General features: G+C 53.4%; 1 protein-coding gene across 6 annotated transcripts in view; it reads left to right on the top strand.

Annotated features, from left to right (window-relative positions):
* The first annotated feature begins 998 nt into the window (after positions 1-998).
* SLC8B1 (solute carrier family 8 member B1) overlaps positions 999-20,000 on the top strand; it is a 30,007-nt gene continuing 11,005 nt past the window's right edge. For 4 of the 6 annotated variants that reach the window (XM_059875942.1, XM_059875940.1, XM_059875939.1 and 1 more), the window contains exons 1-11: positions 999-1,704; positions 2,322-2,563; positions 12,781-12,933; positions 13,038-13,090; positions 13,252-13,310; positions 13,443-13,547; positions 13,642-13,809; positions 14,858-14,965; positions 17,120-17,179; positions 17,477-17,607; positions 19,349-19,490. In XM_059875942.1, coding sequence (XP_059731925.1) covers positions 2,408-2,563; positions 12,781-12,933; positions 13,038-13,090; positions 13,252-13,310; positions 13,443-13,547; positions 13,642-13,809; positions 14,858-14,965; positions 17,120-17,179; positions 17,477-17,607; positions 19,349-19,490 — 1,135 coding nt within the window. In that variant the 5' untranslated portion in view covers positions 999-1,704; positions 2,322-2,407. 6 annotated transcript variants of the gene reach the window in all.

Below are 20,000 nucleotides of genomic sequence, written 5' to 3'. Positions count from 1 at the left end.
AGGAGGATCCCCTGGAGAAGGGAATGACAACCCACTCCAGTGTTCTTGCCTGGAGAATCCCAGGGACCGGGGAGCCTGGTGGGCTGCCGTCTATGGGGTCACACAGAGTCGGACACGACTGAAGTGACTTAGCAGCTTAGCAGCAGCAACAAAAGGAAAGGAGGCTAGGAAACTGGGGAGGAGGAACTAGATCCTCCAGGGCGAGCAGACCGGTCACCTGTTTTGACCTATTTGCCATATTCGTCGTCGTCGTCGTCTTTTTTGGCCCCACTGCGAGGATCTTAGTTTACCACCCAGGAATGAAACCGGTGACCCCTGCAGTGGAAGGGCAAAGTCTTAACCGCTGGACCACAGGGGAATTCCCTGCCATGTTCTTCTTTTAAAGACCAGCCTACTAGATGGAAACGCTGAACCCAATTAGCAGATCTCACAAACAGGCATTTCAAGCAGGGCAGCCAGAGTGTGTGTGTGTGTGCAAGGCAGAGCGTTCACGAAGTGAAAGTGTCAGTTGCTCAGTTGTGTCCGACTCTGCGATCCCATGGACTCTAGCCCAGTAGGGTCCTCTGTCCATGGGAGTCTCCAGGCAAGAATACTGGAGTGGGTTGCCATTGCCTTCTCCAGGGAATCTTACCAACCTGGTACCTTCTCAGATACTTATCACCATTGATTACCAGAATAATTTTGACGCCGACTCGACCACCCCTCCCTTGGGAAGAAAACCCCCTAGTTTCACCGTATAAAAGTTCCTCTCCGGCCTCCTATGGTTTATATGCACGAGGTTTCATCTCAGCTTCTGTTTTAGCAGCGAAAGCAGAACCGACCTGCAGGTGACTGAGAACAGGAAGGAGAGTGGGGAAGACCCTCGGGACCGCGCAGGGCGCCTGTGCCTTTAAGGGAAGGGGCGAGCCCTTGGGGGCGTTTCCTCTGGGCGGGGTTGTATGAGGGGCGTGGCCGGCGCGGGGAGAGCCGGGGCCGAGCCTGGGGCAACCCCGGGGACCAGACCCGGATGCGGCTGGCGGAGGGGAGAGAGAGTCCTAGGAGTCTGGGGCAGAAGGTCGGGCGGCGCGGGCTGGCGGGCGGAGGCTGGAAAGGCCGCGAAGCCCGGCGGGGTCGAGGTGCGGAGTTTGCGGGTCCGAGGCCCGGCCGGAGGTAAGAGGAGCCTCCCCGCCCGCCTGGGCGCGGCGGGAGGATCACGCATCCGGAGTTCATCTGCTCAGCATCCGCCAGGATTGGGAAACGGAGCACTTGGACGTTCCCGGGGTCTCGCACCTAGAAAGTGCAGCCGCAGAAGTGATCGTAACCCCAATTTCCTGCCTCTGCTCCTCCTTATCAGGTCTGCAGATCTTCCGAGCATCTGAAAGTCTAGCCTCGGAGAAGCGCACAGCCGCGCTCAATAAATGCTCCCTTGTGAGCGAGCACGCGAAATCGGCTGCCAATAGAGTGGAGACTCGTGTTGATCCTTAAGTTGGGAACACCTGAGGGCGTGAGCCCTTGTTAAATGAACCCTTATCGTTTGCTCTGACGCGCCCGCGTTTGTCTTCATTTTACGGATGAAGACTCAGAGGCTCAGAGACGTGGAGTGACCGCCCTAAGGCCGCATAGCGCCCCAGTGGCTAAGCCTGTATTGCAGACCTGGAGTGTCGGCTCCAAGTCAGTGCCAAGTGCGGTTACAGAGAACTGCGGAAGGGAAGAGCCTGTCAACAGGTGAGGAAAGAGTGATGAGACAGGCCCTTCTGCTCCCTTTTCCTTCCCACAGGCACCCCCTCCCCCGCCAGAACTTTGAGCAAAGATTTACAAAAAAAAAAAAAAAGAAACGTTGTTTTCTGGGCTTTGTTTTTCTTGAAGGCAAAACAGTCTCATTAGCAACACGTGGAAGAACCAAAAGAAGAAAACTAGTGTGCCAGGGACTTTCTTTTTTTCTTTTTCCCCTTTCCAGTTTAATTTCTTTGGAAGAAAAATTAAGCTGGTTTTTCCCTAGTGTTGAGGGAAAAGACAGATGCTAAAGTCCAGCCAAGCTCTGCTGCTAACGGGCTGTGTGACTTTGAGCAATTCATTTGCCCCTGGGCCTTGATTTCCCCATCAGAGGCAGTTATTGCCCTGGGTTTCCATGGAAACACTACTGGGGGCTCAGGAGGAAGGGCTATGTACTCTGCCTGCTAGATGAGTCAGGCCCATCCAGAATGTGGCTTCTGCACACATTCCCTCCCCCCGCCCCGCTCCTGGCCTTTGGAGGGGGATGGGAGAGGCAGTCTTCAGGCCCCTCCTGTGGGGTCCTATGGTCTGGTCTTCCGTGACACTGTCCCTTTCTCACTCCTACCCAGCAGGCCTCTGGAGGTGCCAGCTGTTTGGAACTGAAACACTTACGGAAGGGGAAGCATCGGGTGAGGGCCGGGCCCCTTGGGGGCTGATGGCCGGAGGACTGCTGAATGTATCCTGGGTCCTGAGTTTGCTCTGTGTGCTGCAAATGGTGGAGACAGTGTCCGGGGCCAGGGCCCCATCTGCAGGGGCCCACATTAGCTCCCAGTTTCCAGCCGCAGGTGTGAGCCAGACCAGCGTGGTAGACGTGAGTATCCACGCAGGGAACTGGTATCAGGTGGGGATGTATTCAGATGATTTGGTATTTACTGAACACCTACTGTGTACCAGGCACTGAGGTGAACCCTGGAATATGCCAAGGAACGTATACTATAGACAAAAATCCCTGCCCTGATGGAGTGAATAATCTCCTAGGAGGATGGCTAAGTAAACATGTAGATTTCAGGCAGTTGCTCTGCAGATGAAGAGGATGAAGTGGTATTGTGGAGGCTGTGTAGAGGCTGTGAGGTACAGGGAGTATTTACAGCTGTTTCAGATTGGGTGATCACACATGGCTTCTGGGAGGAAGTGACTTTAAGCCAAGCCCTGAGTGGAGAAAGGAAACCACTTGTAACAGACACCAGAAGGAAGAACATTCCATGTGGAAAAAAAAAAGCATATGCAAAGGCCCTTAGGCAGGAACAAGCTTAGTGGATTTCTAGAACTGTGAGGAGGCCAGAATGGCTGGAACAGGGTGAGTCAGTGGGGAGAATGTTAAGAATGGAATGGAGATGTAGTGGTGGTCAGATTACGAAAGGCCTTAGGAGCTGAAGCTAGGAGGTGGGATTTGTTTTATGACAGTGGGGGGCCCATGGAAGGTTTTCAGCAGGGAATTCTCATAAATCTGATTTATTTCTTCAAAGAATGTCTCTGGCTTCTCTGGAGAACATGGACTGAGAGGATTTAGGGTAGCAGCAGGGAGACCAGTGGGAAAGCTCTGGCAGCTTCCCAGGTGATGGTTGTGCAGAGAGGAAAGAAGTGGCGGGATTTGGAGTAAATGTCGGAAGCGCAACAAGCATACTGATGGTTTGGATGGAGGGCAAAGTGGTGGAAGAAGGGAGTCACAGATGGCTCCAGATTGCTGGCCTTGGTGTCTTGGCGGGTGGGGGATGGTAGTGCCTTTGACTTGGATGCGCCAAAGGAGAAACGGTGATGAGAGCAAGGTGGCTTCCTCCTGAGGCAGGGAGGGATGCAGACGGTGGAGACAGGCTGCAGGGAACTCGCATCATTCTGTTCTAATGTCTGTAAGGGGAGGGGAGGTCACAGTGGATCCAGAGTGAAAATCTGAAGGCAGGGGGCTGGGTTCTCGCTTCGTATTTTCTTCGGTGGGAGGACAGAGTAACAAACTCCTCCCCACCTGAATGAACAGCTGAGAGGGTGTTTAGCGCCCACACCGACTTTATGGGGCCACAGAGTACCTTCGTGCCCTTTGTTTGAACCAGGCAAACAGGTAATTATGCCCAGTTTACAGATGGGAAAGTGATTTGCGGTTACTCTAGGTTATAAAATTGACTGCTGCCTCTTGGAGGCAGGAAAACAGGGGTTATCTGTGGCTTGGGTCAGATAATCTCTCTTGAGTTATTGAGCTCTTCAGCCAGCCAGCGCTGTGCAGAACTCACCAAATCCTGGCCTAAACCCCCCAAGATGAGTCTGATGATTTCTGTGCTGCCCATGAGGATGCTGAGGTTCAGGGAGGGGAAGTTGGCCGTGAGGGCATGAACTCATTGCTGCCTCCTGCTGAATCCAGATCCTCCCTCTCTGGCTTACCGTCTCCCAGGACTACACAGGTGGCTGCCCTTTTGAAAGTCCTGCCAGCCTCTGGCCCGGGAGCCTGCAGGCTGGGAAAGGCCACCCACTCCTCACCTAGGTCCTTTTATGTACTCACTCATTCAACAAATACTTCTTGAGCACCTATTATGTGCCAGGAACTGTGCTACACGTGAGGAGTAAACCACTCAGTTCCTGCCCTCATGGAGCTTGTGTTTCTAGTTGGGGACGCACATGAGAAACAGGCTCACAGTTCAGGTAAATGCACAGGATTTCACTGAGCGATGAGGATCACAAAACAGGGTAGGGATGTGATGGAGTGAGATGGAGAGAGGTGACCACTTTGCCTTGGGCTGTTAGGGCGGGCCTCTCTGTGGACAGAGGCCTGAAGCTTTGCAAAGATATAGCAGAACAGCACGTGCAAAGCCCCCGAGGCAGGAGCAGAAGGCCATGTCATGTCACAAACTTTGGGAGGCTGGAGTGGCTAGAACAGTGAGCTAGTGGGTGAAGGATGAGGGAGGAGACAGGAGAGGGAAGCCAGATTGCCTGGGGCTTTGTGGACCACTGCAGAAGGAAATGGCAACCCACTCCAATATTCTTGCCTGGAAAATCCCCTGGACAGAGGAGCCTGGTAGGCTACAGTCCACGGGGTCACAAAGAGTTGGACACGACTGAGTGACTTCACTTTCACTTTGTGGACCACTGTACAAGGTGGGTCCGTTCCCAGGCATACGATGGGAGCCATGCTAGCATTTAGAACACAGGAGGGACATGATCTGGGGTTTTTGTTGTTGTTGTCGCTGGACTGCCAGGGAAGTCCCCAGGAGGGACATGATCTGATTCCAGTTTTTACAAGGATCCCACTGGCTGCAGTGGGAGAATCAACTGGAATGGGTGGAGGCAGGGAGCAGGCTGGCAAAGCCACTGGGGGAGATGGTGGTAGTAGCTTTGGGAAGGGGTCCAAATTAAGATTTTTTGGTGGGCGGGGGGTGGAATAGTACTGGGCCAGCCAGTGCCCAGTGCCCTCATCCTTCCAAGTGTGACCTCAGAGGGCCAGGGACTTGTTTGGCATCAGACTACCAGGGCCCAGTAATTCCAGGACACTCCTTTTGGGAAGAAGGAAATCTGAAAAAAAACATCTCCACAGATCTGACAGAGAGACTGGACATTTAGAGCTGACCCTCGCAGTCCCGAGGGGAACAAGCTAACAGGTACAAAGAGCTCTTTATCTCTACTCTCAATTTTCACCTCTGGCAAAAATAGTAATCAGCGCTTGTTGTACTAAACACTGAGTGTGAACCAGGCAATGTTCAAAGCACATGAGTGAGCTCGTTTAGCCCTTCATTTCAGGAGCTAGCAAAGTTCAACCTGCAGGTCAAATCAGGTCCACTGCTGGGTTTTGTACAGTCCAGGAGCTGGGGATGTTTTTTACTTATTTTAATGAAATAATTAATTTTTGGCTGAGCTGGGTCTTCGTTGCCGTACACAGGCTTTCTCTCATTATGCTGAGGGGGGCTGCTCTCTACTTCTGGTGCGCGGGCTTCTCACTGCGGTGGCTGCTCTTCTCGCAGAGCACAGATCTAGAGCTCGCGAGCTCAGGAGTGTAGCTCACGGGCTTAGTTGCTCATGGGGAATCATCCCAGACCAGGGATTGAAGCCATGTCCCCTGTGTTAGCAGGCAGGTTCTTAACCACTGGGCCATCAGAGAAGTTCTTGAGAATTGTTTTTATATTTTCAAATGATCGAAAAAAATTTTTGAAAGAACAGTATTTCGGGATGCATGAAAACTCAATTCACACCTCAGTGTCTGTTAAGTACACCTTTACTGGAATGCAGTCATACCTGTTTGTTATTACGGCTGATGCTTTCACATGATCAACCAGAGTTGAATGGCTTCAGTAGAGAACACTTGGCCCACAGAGGGGAAACATTTAGCCCTTTACAGTTTGCTGACCCCTGCCTCGTTTTATAAAGGCGGGAACCGAGGCACAGAGAAGTTGAGTTGCCCAAAGTCGCACAGCTCTGAGTGGGGAAGCAGGATTTGAAGCCAGGCTGCATGGCTCCAGAGCCTTGTCCTCAGAAGCAGGGTTCCACCTGGCCTGCTGAGCGGTTTCACAAGGCCAAGGGGCCTCTGGAAAATGGCAGTGTTTTCTGCTCCTGGGTTGGGGTCCTGGTGGGAGACCTGTGATTTTCCACTCCTCAGAGGACTTGCCCTGTTGGGGTCCAGCTGTGGGGTTGGGAGAATAGAAGGGCGTGTACTGACAGGAGCTGGGAGAGGGGAGTTTAGATGTCATCACCCCAGCTCACACCTTCCGCTCCTCTCGTGGGAGCTGGTCAGTGAGGTTAAGACCGTGAGATGTCTTTGAGAGTATTTTAATGTCTGCAGGTAACTGACTCTAGATGAGTGTTTTCATTTCCACTTGCTGCTGTAACAAATTAGTGTAACTTAGTGGCTTAAAATGAGCACACATTTGTTATCTGGGGGGTTAGAAGCCCAAAATGGGTTTCACTGGCTTAAAATCAAGGTGTCAGTACCATGTTCCTTCCAGAGGTTCTGGGGAAGCTCCATTCCCTTGCCTTTTCCAGCTTCTAGAAACTTCCTGCATTACTTCCTTGGCTTTTGGCCTCTTCCTCCATCTTCAAAGTCACCAGCCTAGCATCTTTCTCTTTCTCCACCCCCACTTCCTCCCTCTCCCTCCCCCCACTTCCCCCCTCCACCCCTCTCCCCCTCACACTCACTGTCTCTCTCACTGTCTGGACCTCTGCTTCCTTCGCATCTCTGTCACTCTGACCCTCCCACCTCCCTCTTATAAAAATCCTGTGATGACATCTAAAGCCCTCCAGATAATTCTGGACAATCCCCCCATCCCAAGAGCCTCAATTTAATCACCTCTGCAAAGCCCCTTTTGCCACGTAAGGTCACACTTCACAGGCTCTAGGGATTAGGACTGGACATCTTTGGGGATCATTCCTCAGCCAGGGAGGATGAACCAGAAGCTTGTGACTCCACGCTGTCCTCTCCCAGCCCCTCATCCCTCCCCCTGTGAGCAACGAAGCACACAGCACATTCCTGTCCTGCTCATGCACAAGGATGTGCCTTTGGCTGCAGGTAACAACATTTAGAGAGAGCAGTCAGGTAATGAAAACCCGAGCCTTTCTTGATGGGCCCCGACCAAAAAATGGAAACAATCAGAATTGTCCCTTTGATACTGGAGTTGTGGACTTGTTTGGCTTCTTAATGGAGGCAGCGTGGACTTTGATAGTCTACAGTCTGCGTGCGCACTTGCGTGCTCAGTCGCTCAGTTGTGTCCGACTGTTTGTGACGCCCTGGACTGTAGCCCACCAGGCTTCTTCGTCCATGGGATTCTCCAGGCAAGAATACTGGAGTGGGTTGCCATTTCCTCCTCCAGGGGATCTTCCTGACCCAGGTCTCCTGCATTTCCTGCATTGGCAGGTGGATTCTTTACCACTGAGTCACCTGGGAAGCCCCCGTCTACAGTTTGATAGTTATAAAGGGTGTGTGCAGAAGCACTTAACAAAACATGTGGCACCAAGATCTGATGGCCAGGCTGGGTTTGATGAAGACTGCCCTGTAGGTGAGGAAGGCAAGGTCCAGACACCTTAAAGGGGCCATTTCCCTGGTGCTCAGATGGTAAAGGATCTGCCTGCAAAGTGGGAGACTGGGGTTTGATCCCTGGCTTGGGAAGATCCCCTGGAGAAGGGGATGATCTCCAGCATTCTTGCCTGGAGAATCCCCATGGACAGAGGAGCCTGGCCGGCTATAGTCCATGGGTCGCAAAGAGTCAGACACGACTGAGCGACTAAGCACAGCACAGCAAGGGTCACCCAGTGAGCTGGCAGCACAACGGGCGCAGACTCAAGGCTGCCTTTCCTCTCAGCTACCCTGTGTTCCACACCAGTCTTACTGGGATAGGATTGAAAACTGACAGCCCGTGGGCTAGTCTAGCTGCCGTGGTTTTGGTTTTGGCTTTGTTTTTTGGTAGTGTGGGGTTGTTGTTGTTGTTCAGTCACTAAGTCGTGTCCGACTCCGTGATCCCATGACTGCAGCGTGCCAGGCTTCCCTGCCCTGCACCGTCTCCTGCAGTTTGCTCAAACTCATGTCCATTGAGTCGGTGATGCCATCCAACCATCTCATCCTCTGTCGCCCCCTTCTGCTTTGGCCTTCAGTATTTCCCAGCATCAGAGTCTTTTTCCAGTGAACCGGCTCTTCGCCTCAGGTGGCCAAAGTATTGAAGCTTCAGCATCACACCTTGCAGTGAATATTGAGGGTTGATTTCCTTTCGGATTGACTGGTTTGATCTTCTTGCAGTCTTTCATTTTATAACTTGGATGCCTTCCAGCAGGGCACGCCCCCTCCATCTCATCACCACCGTTGCCGGCAGCCCTGGTGGTTTTAGACATTTAGACAGGGCATTCATTGCATTTGCAACCCTCTCCTGTCCATCCTGACCCTTAAAACTTACCCACAGAGGGGAAAATATTTGACCTTCTCTGGATTCCCTGGGGATCCTTACTGACTCAGGGAAGAGGATGAGAGGGGAAGGAGATGGACTGAGAATTCACCACCCCAGACTCAGAGCAGCGCCACATTAGCTCTGCGCCCCTTGGGGAGAGCTGAGTTCAGCTCCTGATGAGTTTCAAGGGAGGGGATGGCCAGCTCAGGGCGCGGGGGCAGGCAGGAATGTGATTCTGGAGGCCAGATTTGGGGGGACCTGCCTTGCTGACTCACTCTGCTGTCAGGAAGATGGAGAGGAGCTGGGCTGGGAGAGTCTCCTGCTTTCTCCCTGGCTGACTCAGCACTGGAAGGAGCCTGGGGCAGGAGGTGGGGAAGGGGCTCTGCCCCTGGTGGGCTGTTTCCTCCGGAGCTTCAGCTAGTAACTTTCAGGCAGAGCTGAGTTTGAAACCAGCTAGCAATGACAGGCTGTGTGCCCTGAGGTGAGTCCCTTTGCCTCTCTGTACCTCAGTTTTCTCATCTGTGAAGTGGAAACAATTGGACCAACCTCCTAGGTCTGTTTTGAAGACTAGGCGAGTTGGGATCCAGCACAGTGTGTGGCAATGGCACCCACTCCAGTACTCTTGCCTGGAAAATCCCATGGACAGAGGAACCTGCTAGGCTAGAGTCCATGGGGTCGCAAAGAGTCAGACACGACTGAGCGACTTCACTTTCACAGTGTGTGGCAAAAAATTATGAGTCCCGGCTGTGTGCGACACTTTGATGGGGGAGGCGGACGTTAAGTCAGTCTGTGATCCTACAAATAGCAAGAGAAGTGCTTTGAAAAGGAAGACCAGGGGTGAAGAGAGTTTATAACTGGAGGATCTGCCCTGTTCTGGGTAGGGTAGTCAAGGAAGACTTCCTAGAAGAAGCATCTGAGGATTGGAGGATAAATGAGTGGTGTTTTTTTTGAGGAAGGTGCCCCAGGCAGAAGGAACAGTGCATGAAATAGGCATGGCGGGCTCAGTGCGGCGTCTAGAGAGAGCCAGTAAGCAGGGGATAGAGGTTACCAGAAATTGCACCTCCAGCATTGCATTGCTAGAAGTTCAGAGAGGGCTTGTGGAGGGGTTAGAACTGTTACGTGAACAGTTCAGTGGCATTCAAGACGTTCTCATTGTGCAACCATCACCACCATCCACCTCCAGGACTTTCTCATCTTGCAAAACTGAAACTGTTCTCACTAAATAACTCTCCACTTCCCTTCCCCCAGCTGGCAGTCACCATTCAGCTTTCTGTTTCTGTAAGTCTGACTGCCCCTAAGTACCTTGTATAAATAATGATGGAGAAGGGAATGGCTACCCACTCCGGTATTTTTGCCTGGAGAATCCCATGGACAGAGGAGCCTGGTGGACTACAGTCCGTGAGTCACAGAGAGTCAGACAAAACTGAGCATTAAACACTATCCTATTTCACTTCGCATGATGTCTTCAGGGTTCGTCCATGTAGTAGCTTGTGTCGTAATTTTCTTCCCCCTTTTAAGGCTGAATGGCATTCCATCATATGGATAGGCCACGTTTTGCTCAGCCTATTCCTCCACTGATGGACACTTAGGTTGTTTCTAAACCTTTCGGCTGTTGTGAATCAGGCTACTATGAATATGGGTGTGCAAATGTCTCTTTGAGACCTGACTTTCAATTCTTATTCATGTATACCCAGAAGTAGATTTGCTGGATTGTATGGTAATTCTATTTTTTTTTCCAGTTTTTGTTAAGATACAATTGACCTACAGTACCATGTAAGTTTAAGATGTACAGCATAATGCTTTGACTTACTTATATTATGAAATGATGACGACAATAAGTTTAGAGAACATCCATCATCATCTACAGATACAAAAGTTTTTTCCTTGTGATGAGAACTCTTGGGATCTACTGCCTTAACATCTTTAATATATACCATCCAGCAGTGTTAACTATAGTCATCACTTTGTACATTACATACCTAGAACTGGTTATTGTATTTTTAATTTGGGGAGGGGGGACCTGCCATGCTCTTTTTCACAACATCTGTACCATTTTTACATCCCCAAGAGGAGTTGCACAGGTGTTCCATTTCTCCCCAGCCTCTCTAACACTTGTCAGCATGAATCTTTCTAATGAATATTCAGGGTTGATTTCCTTTAGAATTGACTGGCTTGATCTCTTTGCCGTCCAAGGGACTCTCAAGTCTTCTCCACCACCACAATTCAAAAGCATCAATTCTTCGGCGCTCAGCCTTCTTTATGGTCCAACTCTCATATCCGTATGTGACTACTGGAAAAACCATAACTTCGACTACACAGACCTGACCCGGGAATTGAACCTGCGTCTCTCGTGTCTCCTGCATTGTCAGGCAGGTTCTTTACCGTTAGTGCCACCTGGGAAGCCCCAGGTAGAGCTGTGGGGAGGGTATTGTAGCAGAATCCCTCAGAGGTTTAAGCTATTTCTCCCTCTGCAATAGATACTGTTAGGGCTCTGCCCATATCCTTTGGACCCTTTTTTTTCCGGCTGTGCTGTATAGTATGGGATGTTAGTTTTCCAGGCTCTCGGCAGTGAAAGCGCAGAGTCCCAACCACTGGACCATCAGGCGGTTTCTGACCCTGCTGTTTTGGTGGGCTTCTGTTGACTTCAGGTCACCAGTATCTTCTTCCAGAACCACCTGCAAGCATGGCAGGCCAGAAGCGCTGGGGACCTAGCACCTCCCTCCCTGGCTCTGCTCACCTGATGACTGATAGGAGTTGGTGTATAAATACCCTGGCTCCCTTGCCCCTGGGGCTACCAGCCCGTGGCGGGCACCGTCTCAGCCCAGCCTTCACTGGTTGCTTCTCCTGTCCCTGGCTCACTTCCCTGTCTTGGTGCTGGTGCTCTCCACACCTCCCCACTGTGCTGCTTGCTTAGAAATCCTTGTCTCTAGGGCGCTTCTGGAGGAACTCAGACTGTGAGACTGTCTGACTCAGCACTTTCACTTCTGGAAATCTCTCTGACCAAACATTCTCACATGTGCCCAGAGAGTCATGTGCAAGGAAGTTGACGGTTGGCGCTAATGGAAAGGTAGACACTCTCAACTGCTTGTCATTAGGGAAATGTTCCCTGTATTGCAAGTCATCCATGGCATGAACTCCTGAGGCTACAGTGAGCCAGAATGGGGCAGTAATGGTCAAGGACAGAAAATTTAGGAGAACCTCAAATTGCCTGGATTCCAGTGCTTTCTCTACCACTGGGTGTGAAATACTGTCTTTTAAGACTCCTTATCTGTATAATGGGCAGGATAATCTTATCTTCCTTGTAAGATCATTGTGTAGATTAACTGAGGTAACCTTTTAAGCTCAGCACTGTGCCTGGCATATAGAAATCACTCAGAATGTTTTTACTTTCTTCATTGTGTCTGTCAAGATGTTAATAAATGGCATGTCTGTGAAGTGGTAAAACTCAAGTTGCAGAAATAAGAACTTTAGGACAGACCCATTTCTATAAAACAAAACAAACTCTGTACTAAGATATATCTACAAATGTCATTAAACTGAGAAATGTCTGTAAGGGTCTGCTTCAAGCTGATCATGGCAGGAGAGAAGTGGGGTTATGGAGGGCAGGGATGAGAAAGGAGAATTTAGAACTCGTTACATATTGTTTCTTTTTCTTTTTTTGCCATGCTGCATGACTTGCTGGATCTTAGTTCCCCAGCCAGAGATTGAACCCAAGCCCTGGCAGTGAAAGCTCTGAGTCCGAACCACTAGACCACCAGGAAATTTCCTGTTTTGTTTTAAATGTGTGTATTCATGACTTGCTTCCCAGGTGGCTCAGTGGTAAAGGATCTGCCTGCCAATGCAGGAGACACGGGTTCGATCCCTGGGTTGGGAAGATCCCTTGGAGGAGGAAATGGCAACCCACTCCAGTAATCTTGCCTGGAAAATCTCATGGACAGAAGAGCCTGGCGAGCTACAGTCCTTGGGGTTGCAAAGTCGGACGCAACTTAGTGACTAAACAACAAATTCATGACTGACTTGTGTTCAAGTACAGGTTTATTTTTAAAAATGAAAGCGTGCAGCTGGAGCCCGGGAAGTTTAGGGACCAGGCTGAAGGAGGTTGTCTTCGCTGCTTAGGTGGGGCTGGCCCAGTGGATCACGGGGTGGTGGGTTCTGACATCCGCCCCCGCCTCCCTTTCCACAGTGTCGAGAAGTGTGTGGCCTGAACGCCTCTGACCGCTGCGCCTTCGTCCGCACCAACCCCGACTGCCGCAGTGACGGGGGCTACCTGGACTACCTCGAGGGCATCTTCTGCCACTTCCCAGCCCGCCTCCTCCCTCTGGCCATCACCCTCTACGTGAGGCCCCGCGCTGGGTGGGGGGCCGGTGAGAGGGGCCCGTGGCCCCAGCAGGACTTAATGCTCTTTCCCCCTCTCTGGCCTCCCCCTCTACCCTCACCCAGGCTTTCTGGCTGCTTTATCTGTTTCTGATTCTGGGAGTCACCGCGGCGAAGTTGTGAGTTCGGCCCTGGCCTGATGTCCAGCTTGTAGACGGGAGAGGGGGTCCCGCGGTGGGGAGGTTGACTTGGGGAGGACCCACCCTGGGCTTGGGGGGGAAGGACTGGGGGCAGGAGCCACTCGCCGTGGAAATACTCACCCCTGGCCTCTCCTCTGTAGCTTCTGCCCTAACCTGTCGGCCATTTCCACCACACTCAAGCTTTCCCACAACGTGGCAGTATCCTTTTGGTCCAGTTCTGGTACCCTGGAGGGAGGGCCGGAGGGTGTGAGGGGCTGGGAGACGGGGGACGCCTCGTGGCCTGGGCAGCCTGGAGCGCCTGCACTGAGGCCCCTTGACACGTCCCCCCATGGCGTCACCTTCCTGGCGTTTGGGAACGGGGCCCCGGATATCTTCAGCGCCCTGGTGGCCTTCTCAGACCCGCGCACAGCTGGCCTGGCCTTTGGGGCCCTGTTTGGTACGAGCGAGCAGCCCCGGCTGCGGGTGAGGGGGCTGGGAGGGCAGCGGGAGGTGGGCGCGGGGCGGACCGAGCCTGGCCTCCTCTCCCGCAGGCGCGGGCGTGCTGGTCACCACCGTGGTGGCCGGTGGGATCGCCATCCTGCGTCCCTTCACGGCGGCCTCCAGGCCCTTCCTCAGAGACATCATCTTCTACATGGCGGCCGTGCTGCTGATCTTCACCGCGCTCTACTGCGGCAGGGTCACGCTGGCGTGGGCCCTGGGTGAGCCCCTGCGGGACCAGGGCGGGATCCCCCCAGGGCTGACGGCTGGGAGGCACAGGGCCAGGGAGGCGGGGGCGTTGGGGGGGGGAGTGGAGATGGGAGCGGGTGGTCTGCAGGGCACAGAGTCCCCTTTGGTTCCGAGTGATGGAAGCACTGCTTGGGACCCTGGTGGCCTGGGCATGAAAGGGAACTTGTGGTTCCGATCACCGAAGAGGGCAGGGGGAAGTCGGGGTGACGTTCTGGGTTTTCACAATTTCCAGTTTTCATGAGCGGTACAGCTGAAATGCTGACTGTGACCCACAGGGTCACTCCATCCAGATGGTTCCAATGACATGATGGAGGGGCGACTTACAGAGGATTGAGAAAAACCAGGGAGGGTGACTGTGGTGCAGAGACGCTAGGGGTCAGCAGCAGTGGGAGCTCCTGAAGTAGGCAGAGAATGGGGTGGCTGGAGCCTGCTGAGGGCTCCAGGCCCAGACCCGGGGTCACCCAGCCTGAGCGAGAGTTGCGGAAGGTCACGGGTCCTGCCAGAGACAGGGCCCCACAGCAGGAAGAGGGTGCCCCAGACCCTCCCCTGCTGCCTTCTGATTCATTCTTGGGGCTCCATGCGCAGGCCCAGGGCAGCCAGAGACTGGGGGATACAGTCCGCAGGGGCTCAGCCTCCCAGGGCACAGAGCAGCACACTAGCCCTTCGCACCTGAACTGTGTTCCGGAGGCCACTGTTAGTGCCAGGCGTTACACCCACTGTTGATGGATGGATGGGTTGGGTGGGGGGAAGGCAGGGGTGGCGTTGGTAGGGAGAAAATATGGGCCGGGGAGAGGAGGGGGTGGCGCTCCAGGAAATGGCCCTTTGCGGCCTGGGCTGGGCTGGGCTGGGCTGGGCTGGGCTGGGCTGGGCTGGGCTGGGCTGGGCTGGGCTAGGCTAGGCTGGGCTAGGCTGGGCTAGCACAGCCACTGCCACCAGGTGCCAGCGACAGAACTGGGCGCCCTTGTTCTCTGGGCCCTGCGGCCAGGACACCACTTGGTGACTGCGTGCCCTTGTCCGCAGGTTACCTGGGCTTCTATGCGTTCTACGTGGTCACCGTGGTTCTCTGCACCTGGATCTACCAAAGGCAGCGGAGGAGATCCTTGGTCTGCTCCATGCCAGCCACCCCAGGTAAGGTCTGAGTGGAGGCCCCCTGGGTTTGGAGCCCTCTGTGCCCAGAAACTGCTGCCTCTGCTTCCTGAGGCCTGTGCCAGTGCCCATCTCCTCTTCCTACTGTTTCTACTTGTTCTACCAAGGTCCCCGCTCCGTGCCTTCGCTTGTGCTGCTAAAGCCTCGTCATCACCTCCTTGTCCAAGTTCATTAGTTCTTCATGCTCCTGCCTGTTGCTGGGGCAGATCTTCTAAGAGCTGTCACCTCCTGCATCCCAGAATGCGCCCCCTGCCAGGTGCTTCCACATGCACAAATACACACACACACATCCAGAACTATGCAACACACACATTCACAAATGCATAAACAGTATGAACATACATAACACATACACAACACATACAAATACACATTCACAAATACATACACACATACAACCCACAGGCTTCCCAGGTGGCGCAGTGGTGAAGAATCCACCTGCCAATGCAGGACACCCTAGAGATGTGGGTTTGATCCCTGGGTCAGGAAGATCCCCTGGAGAAGGAAATGGCTACCCACTGCAGCATTCTTGCCTGGGAAATCCCATGAACAGACGAACGAGCCTGGTGGGCTACAGTCCATGGGGTTGCAAAGAATTGGACACAAATGAGCGCGTGCACACACACACACACACACACACACACAACCCACACACATATATAGATACATGTCTCGAGCTGAATGGGGCTTCTGCCTTAGGAAAAGGCATGGTTCCCCCATTTACCCCAGTCCCCAGTGCTCTCTGTCGTCAGCCCTGACATGTACAGATCTGATTATGTTGGGAAACCAGAATTCTTCCCTCAAGCCTCTTTCGCGTGGTCCCACGACGTGCTTGGCCCTCTTCGGCATGTGAGCCTGAGAACCTTGCCCGTGATCTGTTGCCGTTTGTGCTGGGCCTCAGCTTTCTTCTCCAAACTCATTCACACCCCAGACTCCACTCCCCAGCTGTGCAGGGCCACCCCCACCTCCCTGAACAGGTCACGCTCCCTCTGGCTATGTCCAGGCTTTGTGTGTGCTGTCCCTTTTCCATGGTGTGTCCTTCTGAAAAGACTTAAGGACTCAGCCTTGAGGGAGCTCTGCAGAGACCCCCAGGTGTCTCTTCTGGGCTTGCACAAGCTTTCAGACTCACCCCAGTACGGCCTTTATCTCTCCATTCTGTTATTAATTTGCTTATGTTTCTGTCCATTGGACTGTGAGCTTCCAGAGGGCCGGACTGTATCATCTCCTGAGGTCGTGGCACACGTGTTGGTGACTCCTCCTACAGGAAGTCTACCATGATTTTTCTCTCTTCTGTTTATCCACTGGGCCTTCAGAGTTTAGCACATAGTACCCTGTGCTCTCTTTTAAACCCATCCTAGCCCACTGGGCGGGAGAAGGCAATGGCACCCCACTCCAGTACTGTTGCCTGGAAAATCCCATGGATGGAGGAGCCTGGTGGACTGCAGTCCGTGGAATCGCTAAGAGTTGGACACAACTGAGCGACTTCACTTTCACTTTCCACTTTCATGCATTGGAGAAGGAAATGGCAACCCACTCCAGTGTTCTTGCCTGGAGAATCCCAGGGACGGAGAAGCCTGATAGGCTGCAGTCCATGGGGTCGCAGAGAGTCAGACACGACTGAAGTGACTTGGCAGCAGCAGCAGCCCACTGGGCTGGAACAGAAGGGGAAAATGAGGCCTGGAGAGTCACACAGAGGCAGAATCAGGGCTAGCGCTCTTCACTTGAGAATAGCCATTTTCCTTTTGGGAACCCTTTCTCTTAAGGGCTCGGTCCTCTAATCCCGAGGACTCCTGAGAAAAGTTTCAGACTGGAGAAGAAAAATATGTCGGGTTCCAAGTTCTGAAAGGTGCAACGTGGGAGTCAGTAAATGTTTAAGTTTTGTCTTCAGATGGCCATATTAAATTTGACCTTACTGCTGCATCACTATATTTGAAAATGTTTTGTGAGTTAGACTTCCTGAGTCTGTAAGAATTCCTGAGCATACAGGGTGATTGCTGAGAAGTCCACGATACAGAGAGGGCCTGGACACTTGCACCCTGAATACTGAGCGGTCCCAGAGGGGCCCTACCCTAGAATAATGGTGGGAGGGGCTGGGCGCCCCACCTGGCTTGTGGGAAACTCCTGTCTCTCCTACAGAGATACTGTCAGATTCCGAAGAGGAACGGATGTCTTCTAACACCAATAGCTATGACTATGGTGAGTCCAGGGGCTCTGTGTCCAGCTGGAGTGGGGGTGCCAGCTGGACTGGGCTGGAGAGGTGGGCAATGGAACCATCCAGCAACCCCCCCACCCCACCCCACCCCCCTCTCAGGAAGGAGGCAATGAACACCTTTCACTGCAGGCTGAGCTGGGTTTGCCTTCCCCGCCCCCCACCAGACTCTGGGCTTTTTCCTTCTTCTCAGGGGTTGAGGGCACTGGTGGGAGGGAAGGGAGAGGGTTTCCCAGAGGCTGAGCCAGCCACACACACCTGCCTCTCCCCGCTTGCACCCCCAGGTGAGGAGTACCGGCCGCTGCTCCTGTACCCGGAGACCACGGCCCAGATCCTGGTGCAGGCCCTCAACCCCCTGGATTACAGGAAGTGGCGGACCAAGCCCATGTACTGGAGGGTCCTCAAGGTGTTCAAGGTCAGGGGGGGACCCTGGGGCCAGGCTCCTGACTTGGTGACAGCACAGGACAGTGGCCCCTCTGCCTTCTCCAGAGCAGTGAAGTCAGGGGCGGAGAGGGGGACTCTGCTGAGGACTTGATGGGGAAATACATGAGACTGGGGCTCCATGGGGAATGTGAGTCATGGAGCATGGCTCAGACTTCTCCCCGCAAAGAAGGAAGGGGAGCATCTTCCCAAGGACAGAGAGGAGGTTGGGGACTCCTGACCTGCTGAGAGCCAGGAACTGGGGCAGGCGAGAGTGTGGGTCACAGTGAGTCTAAATGAGATTAAAATAGCACTTTTCTGACCCCTCACTGCTTCCCTGGGCTACCTGTCTCCTGAGGTCTGGATGTGAGCAGGCTGGTTTCCATGAGGCAGGACTGCAGTGCTTTCCACCACCCAGACCCAAAAAGCCAGAGGCCTCACCTCCTAGCCCTCCACCATGGATACCTTTCAGGCCTCCTCAGACCCAGGGGGCAGATAATGAACAACTAATACTTATACCCCAGGACAGCTCTGGCTATATCATGATCTCAGGCAAGTCCCTTCATTGCTCTGAGCTTCAGCTTCCTCCACTGTGAAATGGGGTAATGATAGCGCCTTTCTTCTGGAATCCTTGTGTCAGTAAGTTAGTGCTGCAGCAGTGCTGTGTAAAAAACAGCCCCCAACATCTCACTGACATATGATGACAATATTTATTCTCATCCAGTCATCTGAGATGACTCTGGTTGGTGCTTCAGGTCTGCCCCATATCTCCTTCTGGAGCCAGTGGGAGTATGCTGTTTTCTTGGCAGAAGAGACCAAGGCAGACTCCCCAGGCACAATTTATGCCTCGTTCACATCACATTCACCAACCACCCATTGGCCAAAGCAAGCGGCATGGCCAAGTTCGACATCAGTGGGACAGGGACATATATTCGGCAGACTCTAGTCATTTGACAAAAGTGTGGGGGTGATCAGTTCTGTTACGGGTGGAGGGGGATTGAAGAGTTGGGAACCAAATCCAGCCTATCGCAGTGGTTGTGACAATTTGATGAACACCCTATGTGAAGGACTGACTCTGGTGCTTAGCATGTGGTAAGCACTCCATATGTGTTGTTGTTAGTTTAGTTGCTGGCTAAAAACACAAGGTGTCGAGTCCGTCAGAGCTGGCCCTGTAGCCCGGTTTCACAGCCTGTGTGGCTTTGGAGAAGTTTCTTAGCCTCTCTGAGCCTCAGTTTCTTTATCCAAAAGGTAGGAAAACTAAGAGTTCCTCTTCAGAGTGTTGGCAGTGGCCAGCACTGGGTTGTTGGCGGTGTGTTCAGCAGCAGTCGGAAGCGCCTGGGGGCCTGCTCCAGGTGGGCGCTTCAGTGGTAGCACCTTGTTCTTTTGTTAATTGATTGATTCATTGTTGCACCGGGTCTTCATTGCTGTGGGCGCCTTTCTCTAGTTTCCTGAGCGGGGGCTACTCCCTAGTCACGGTGTGCGGGCTGCTCATGCGCGGGCTGCTCATGCAGTGGCTTCTCTTGTTGCGGAGCGTGGACTTCAGGGCGCACGGGTTTAGTTGCCCCGTGGCCTGTGGGATCTTCTCAGACCCAGGATCGAACCCGTGTCCCCTGCATTGGCAGGCGGATTCTTAGCCACCAGGGAAGTCCAGCCTGGTTCTTGAATGACTGAGCTCAGGGCGGAGGCCAAGCCCAGGCCTCCCTGCCTTCACCCTCCTGCCTTCCTGCACTTGACAGCTGCCCGTGGAGTTCCTGCTGCTCCTCACCGTCCCCGTCATGGACCCCGACAAGGAGGACAGGAACTGGAAGCGGCCCCTCAACTGCCTGCACCTGGTCATCAGCCCCCTGTTCCTGACCCTGACCCTGCAGTCGGGGGCCTGTGAGTATCCCTGCCCCCGGGCGGGCCCAACCCCCCTCCTCCCCACATTCCCGAAGTTTTCTTCTCAGCCACCCCAGGGGACCCTGGACCAGCGGGGCAGTCCTGGACATACAGTAGACGCTTAATATGTGCTTGTGCCACGAGCCTCCGGTGGTCCACCGGTCACACTGGCTCCAGAGAGGAGCGACACGCTGGTGGCCCTTGGACCAAATCCAGCCCTCTGGCACATTTGCTTGCGTTACCAAATTTACAGAGTTGATGTCAAAATCCAGAGCTGGATTTCTCAAGATAATCTGAGCCACATTCCTAACAGCAAAACTGGCAGAAGCTGAGAAGAGGCAGGTCCCCACCGCCCCCAGTGCTGGTGCCCACTGACTAGCTCCTCACAAACCCCTCCACTGCCTACTGAGTGACCTGGGTGGTCCCCGCTGGCCTTGAGCCTTCCCCCGTCTGCCCCAGGCTTTCCTTTTCTGACCTGTTTTGGCTAGAGCACTGCCCAGTCTTGTCAGG

The sequence above is a fragment of the Bos taurus genome, chromosome 17 (genome assembly GCF_002263795.3).
Source record: "Bos taurus isolate L1 Dominette 01449 registration number 42190680 breed Hereford chromosome 17, ARS-UCD2.0, whole genome shotgun sequence".
NCBI classification, from domain to species: domain Eukaryota; kingdom Metazoa; phylum Chordata; class Mammalia; order Artiodactyla; family Bovidae; genus Bos; species Bos taurus.
The sequence above is the reverse complement of the archived record's forward strand: the minus strand, read 5'-3'. Positions and strand labels throughout refer to the sequence as shown.